This window comes from Trichoderma harzianum, assembly GCF_003025095.1.
Source record: "Trichoderma harzianum CBS 226.95 unplaced genomic scaffold M431scaffold_1, whole genome shotgun sequence".
Classification (NCBI taxonomy): domain Eukaryota; kingdom Fungi; phylum Ascomycota; class Sordariomycetes; order Hypocreales; family Hypocreaceae; genus Trichoderma; species Trichoderma harzianum.
In genome coordinates this window covers 1688443-1694442 of record NW_020209249.1, presented here as the reverse complement: position 1 = coordinate 1694442, position 6000 = coordinate 1688443, and the positions used below count along the sequence as shown (strand labels likewise).

The following is a 6000-nucleotide window of genomic DNA, read 5'->3' as shown; positions in this document are numbered from 1 at the left end:
CTTTTCACGTCCCCTCAGTTCGCTAAGTGACTTTGTCGTATATTTAGGCTATCCGGATCTGGACCTTGGCCAGCCAACCTCGATCCAGGTTAGCTACCTAGCACTTTCACTGCAAGGCAAAGCGACGGCTGCTTTGAATGGATGACGAGATGCCTGGGACACTTTGTCTCTTTTGAGCCTTGGTGTGGTGGCAACAGCCACGATGATGGATCTCACTAAGCTGTGGCAGCTAGAGCTCCTTAGCTTAGGTACACCTACAGCATTACCGCATCCTGGCATTGGAGCCTTCAAACCTTGGAAGTTTGTTCATGACGGTCCCCCGAGCCGAAAGTCTGTGGAGCCCACCACTGTACGACGGTTGATCCCTCGAGACATGATGCATCGCGAGACACAAACAGTTTTCTTCGTTTTTGTTGGGATTTCTCGGAGCCAGCATGATTACGTCACCTGACGACATTCTCAATCTTTTTCATTGTCCGTGAGGTGAACAACTGTTTTTTAAGAGGTGGCGATGCATCACATGAAATATGTAGGGTAAGTGAGGCGAAGCGCATGACCCGAGACTGACATGATAGCGATAAGGCACCTACCTGGTACCCGATATGGAATACATAAGATACATGTACTGCGAAGATTTGTAGTACCTTTTACGCCAATTAACAACTCCATAAATGCCTGAGTTTTGCTTTACACCTAAGTATGGATTTCAATTAATTTTCGTCAGCTTGTGCCGTATAGAGCGTATACTGATCTCGTTCGTATTTGATGAGCGTCGCCTCGTATGTACCAGCGATTAGCCTAAGCGCTTTGCTAGTACCTGTAGTCAGCAGATTAGCGACCTGGAAGGATGTTGTGAGACGGCCGGGCTTATCCCCAAGCATCGACAGCGCCAAAGACCGCTGAAGGATGACCGCTATGCCAACACCCAAACGCGCCACTGGATGCAGCCACAGGCTTCCGAATGTCTCAGCCAAACATGTGCCAGATCGGGGGCACTCCCGCTTGGATGACGGAAACGGCGTGACGAATGGCAAATAATGCAGCTGGTTTACGGAGGTAGAGATGCATGGAACAATTGCTGGGCACAGGGCCTGATGCGCAATATAATCGCAATCAACGGTCAATGGCTCACAAGGCCAAACCCAGTGCATGTACGCGTAATGTGCCTGGATCTGGGCTTTCACGTGCTGGCGCTGTTGATTGTTCATGGACGGGAATGGAAGAGATCCAGGTCAATCAAATCAATCCTCGTTCGCCTGCAGGTGGGGGGCCGCCATGGTTGGGCTTTAGCGGTCTTGGGGCAGGGAAACAGTGACCCCAGACGCTGAGCTGTGACGAGATTTGTCTAGAGGGGGGCCCCAAAATAATTCAGGTACAGCGGGCTGGACGGGGCTGGATTCGGCCTTGCGTACCCCGTACTGTTGCAGTACTTGGGCGGAGGTACTCGAGGGCCAGTGCTAGCGTATCGAGACCTCCGCCGCAAAGTCAATGCAGGTAGAGTGGCTGTATGGGGTACAGCATCCCTCCAGCGCCGGGTTGCGGTACGCTCGTACCTATCGGAGTACGGAGCGCGGCTAGGCGGCCAAGGCCAATCTCCCTGGGGGACGCATTTTCCTCCTATCGTGGCTTTTCTACTGCTCAAACCTGCTCTGTAAATCATCAAACGTCAACAAAGATTGGGAAAAACAAATAACATATCCGCCTCGCATACGCGGTCCCTTTCGAATCCCCGTTCATCTCGCCTCGCTCTTTCTTGGAGCAGAGTGAAGAGAAAGAAAATAGCCGCTCGGTCGCTGGCGCGATGAACGCCATACAGCAGAAATGCCGCCCGAAGCATCAGGTCCTGGTGCTCAAGTGCTATCCGCGAACCACCAAGGGAGCAGTTGACGTCAAGCCAAACAGCAGCGAGCTGAGCTATCTGCTCTACTACGCGACCAGCCGGCGGTCCAAGATTCAAAAGATTGGCGCCTTTCTGGAGAAGAAGACGGCCAGCGATGTCTGGCGAATGCGCATTGGGTACGTTGCCGTGTCCGGGCCTTGCCGGGGCATCCGCCTCCAAACCCCTCGGTGGCGATGGCCGTGGTTTGATACTGGTGTTGGTGTCTGAGGTGTTGAAGTGTTTGAAAGCTGACTGCTGCGGCATTGCGCCTGCTTCTCGTGTAGTAACGTACAGGTGACTCTTGGTATCCTCGCCGCCCTCGTCGAGAAGTCGCCCAAAGATGCCGTCCTCATCGCGCCGTGCATCCTCAAGATCCTCGACCTCATCCTCCGGTCCAACGACATCACCATGATCGAATCCTCGCTGCCCACATGGGAGGCCTTTTGCGAACACCACGACCCATCGTCCCTCTTCGCCGATCAAGCATATCTCAGTCATTACGTGTCCGTCGTTCGATCCTACGCGCAACTTGCGTCGACTCGAAACTCGCCAAATCAAAACGCTGCTGCGAGCCGGCCGGTCCAGATGCGATGGAGGAACGCTGGGTTGGGCGCCATCAAGTGTATCTCGACCTCGGATGCCCTTTCCTCAGTAAGCGGACGCCAAATCGACGTCATTGTGCCCATGATTCTGGAGAACCTATGGACCGATGATGAGACGCTGCTCGACCTGCTCCTGGAGCGCGTCGAGGCGGAGGAAAAGGTGGACACGGAGAAGCTTCTGCGACGCAGGACCAGCGTTGCTACGGTCCAAAATGGTGAAGCTGGTGGCGATGCAAACCCGCTTGCCATCTCTGGAACCGCCATGGATGCGGACAAGATGGCCGAAGAGGACACCGGCGTCTTGGCGATGCAGTGCCTTAAGAGCATCTTTGTTGTGCCCTCTAGATCGCAGATCCACTCGGCGACAGCCGCCCTACTTAAGTTCATCGCAGAGCGCGTAAAGCAGGGAGAAAAGGTCATGATGAGCAACTCCGCCGACAATGGCAACGACGATGGCTGGGCCATTAAAATCTTTAGCATCATTGCTCGCTGGGCTCCGGTCCAGGATCGCTATGTCATCTTGGTGATGGCCCTCGATACCTTGACGCACATTCCCATGGGAGACGACAACCTAGACCAGCACGTAGCATTGACTGCCATGATTGATTCTCTGTTGAGGTCGGACATCAACCTCATTGGCTTGAGCGTCATGGATGTCCTCTTGGGTCTTATCAAGCAGATCAGGAAGCTCTTTACTCTTTCCAACGTCGGAAGCCGAGCCGAGACTCCTAGCGACAAGGCGGCGACGGACAGCGACCTGGAGCAGAAGCTACACCAGCCACAACGCAAGGAGCTCCTGGGACGTCTTGAGCAGTGCATTGGAGATCTTGCCAGCCACATCTACTACGCGGATCAGATCTCGGACATGATTGCTGCCATTGTCGGCCGACTAAAGCCTGGCCGGTCGTCGAGCGCTCCTTCAACACCACAAGGCGAGAAGACGGACGGCAACGAGCAGCAGAGCAACCCTTCGCCTCCCTCGGCGACGGCCACCGCTGATCTCGCCGAGAGCCAGACCAACGGCCTGGTCGACGTCTACTTTTCCTACACCCTGGGGCGCATCTCGGCACTCCGTATCGTCAAAATCATCCTCCATGTTGCTAACCCGGCGTCCAAGGTCAGGACCAATGCCGACTTGGGCCGCAACCGAGTGCCCACCCAAGTCTGGGAAGGCACTCAGTGGCTTCTACGCGATCCTTCTGGTCAAGTGCGGCGCGGATATGTCGATGCCCTACTTACATGGCTGGATCTCGAGACGACTCCCATCGATTTGCTAGCCAGGGACGAGGCGCTTGAGCCGCACAAGTCCACAGCTGCAGGCATTCTTGCCGCCGCCAAGAATACTCGTGAGTTGCCCAATGGCCGGCGTGCCGTATCCAGCGCGTCCAACAAGGACCGTCAGCCCAGAACTCGCCGTTCGCAGTTCCTCCCGCAGCTTCACCTCGCCATCTACGACAACGCCCTCCACTTTGTCGAGTGTGACAACGATCTTGCCGCACTGCACACACTGCTGGCAAAGCTCGTGTCCCGTCTCGGCGTTAACGCTGTCCGCTACGGCGTGCCCATGATCTACCGCCTTCAGGAGGAGATCTTGGCCGTCGATCAGCCCATCCACAAGGTTCGCATCGCGGCTCTGTGCCACGGATACTTCTGGGCCTTGACCGATAAGTTTGAGTTTGAGGGCTCTGCAGTGGGCAGGGCGATTGGAAACGAAGTCGCCCGGCGCAAGAGCAAAGGCTTCTGGGTACCCGGCATCCACGTCCCAGCGCTGACCATCGACCAGATTGGGCCGTTGGGCGTTGCGGCACCTCAGCCCGAATGGGATCTCAGCCTTCTCGAGACAGAGGAACTCTTACCGTTTGATGACCGGGCCTCCCTGATCCAATGCATTGCCGTGGGCTACGAGGAGAGCACCTCATTTCCACCAAACAGCCCTTCTGCCTCGCCCGGTCGATCGCTTTCAGGGCCTATTCTCAATACCCCCATGAGTCCCGGTTCCTCATCCATGGCGATGGCTCCTGACAGGTCATTGGAGCTTCCGGATCCCTACCGCGAGCAGATGATGACAGAGTGGTCTAGAGAGCAAGTTGCCGCTGCCCTGGCCGCCGAGGGCAAGACGGAATCCATCACCGGTTCACGGACAGGTACTACGGCCACCGGCCTCAGGAACCTGACCATCAGCACCGTCAACGGTAACAACGGCTACCTCCCGTATTCGCCCTACGGCAGCCAGCATAACCTGCGGCCACACTCTTCTCAAACGCACATGGCGGACCAGAACCATCTTGGGCCTCTTGGGCCCTCGCCCAGGTTCCGGCAGGGAAGCATTCGAAGCGGCATTTCCCAGACGATATCATCGTCGAGCAAGGCCGGCGTTGCGTCTGTGGAACAGCTCAAGCGTGTGCTGTCCGGCAACGCGTCCCCCAACACTTTTGGTTCCGAGGACGATAGCGGCGAGAGCATGGTGAGCTACGAGTATAGCCCATCAGAAAAGAGCTTTAGCCCGACAGGCACAGACCCGGAACGGCCAACCACGTCGGCTGACGGCTTCAGCAAGAGGTCGAGGTCTGGCAGCTCTGGCGCCCCGCTGAGCGCTGGCTCGAACCGCGACAGCTTACCGAGGCTCTACCTCGATGGTGACCGAGAGGAAGAAGGAGGGCTAGGTCTGGGTGTCCCTCCCGTGCCCCCGCTCCCGAACCTCAGCGTCCTTTCAGAAAAGGGAGGCCAGCTGAACGGAGGAAACATTGCGGTTCAAGACTACGGGGTAAAGGCTCCTAATAAGCGTGTTTCCAACAGCCGAGGAGGCGACAGCATCACATCCCGATCGCTCTTGGGTGGCCACGATGATCATAGCAGAACGATGGACCTGCAGGAGCTTTTGAGGGGCATCGACAGCCGTCCTGGCGAAGGTAGCTTGGGCAATTTGACCAGACCTCCATACTAAGGGGGGAAATGGTATAGGTCTCCCTATCTGATTGCACAACAACGACATATCATTACAGCAGCGGTGTTAGAGGAAGTCGAAATGAGAGTTGGTATGATGTTCTGGTGGCGAAGGGCAGTTTCCCCCCCTGCCTCCTCAGCTTCCATTCATCTCTCCTCTTTCCATCTCAACCCCGTTTCCTCGCGCGCGCACACATACTCACACATACACTCACACCCGCATATTCTCGCATACTAGCATCCTCGCATTTACATCCTCACTCACATATATACGCCGCTGCGCACACACACACACACACACCAAGGTGGCATCATCAACTACCCCCTTGGGTTTCTTTTGTATTTGTCACAGGGACAGGGCACTCGACAACTGGAAGAACGAGTGCAACGATAGAGCATGTGGAAGATGGTTGGATGAATAGCTCAAATCGCATTTATTTGTCACGTTGTAAGACAAAACACGCACTGAAAGCACAGAAATTCGCATGACGGCAAACTTGCACCTCGGAGACAAAGAAGTCGACGCTCACGGATTTCTTTTCTCACCCTCAATCTTTTTTTTTTTTGTCCCGGCTC

General features: G+C 55.6%; 1 protein-coding gene across 1 annotated transcript; it reads left to right on the top strand.

The window, feature by feature from the left end:
* Positions 1 to 1801: 1801 nt before the first annotated feature.
* On the top strand, positions 1802 to 5425 carry M431DRAFT_489251 (hypothetical protein; the record flags this gene model as incomplete). The annotated part of the gene is made up of 2 exons (XM_024916654.1): positions 1802 to 2016; positions 2164 to 5425. The coding sequence occupies 2 exons, from the start codon at positions 1802 to 1804 to the stop codon at positions 5423 to 5425; spliced, it is 3477 nt and encodes a 1158-aa protein (XP_024780161.1).
* Between the last annotated feature and the right edge of the window lie 575 nt (positions 5426 to 6000).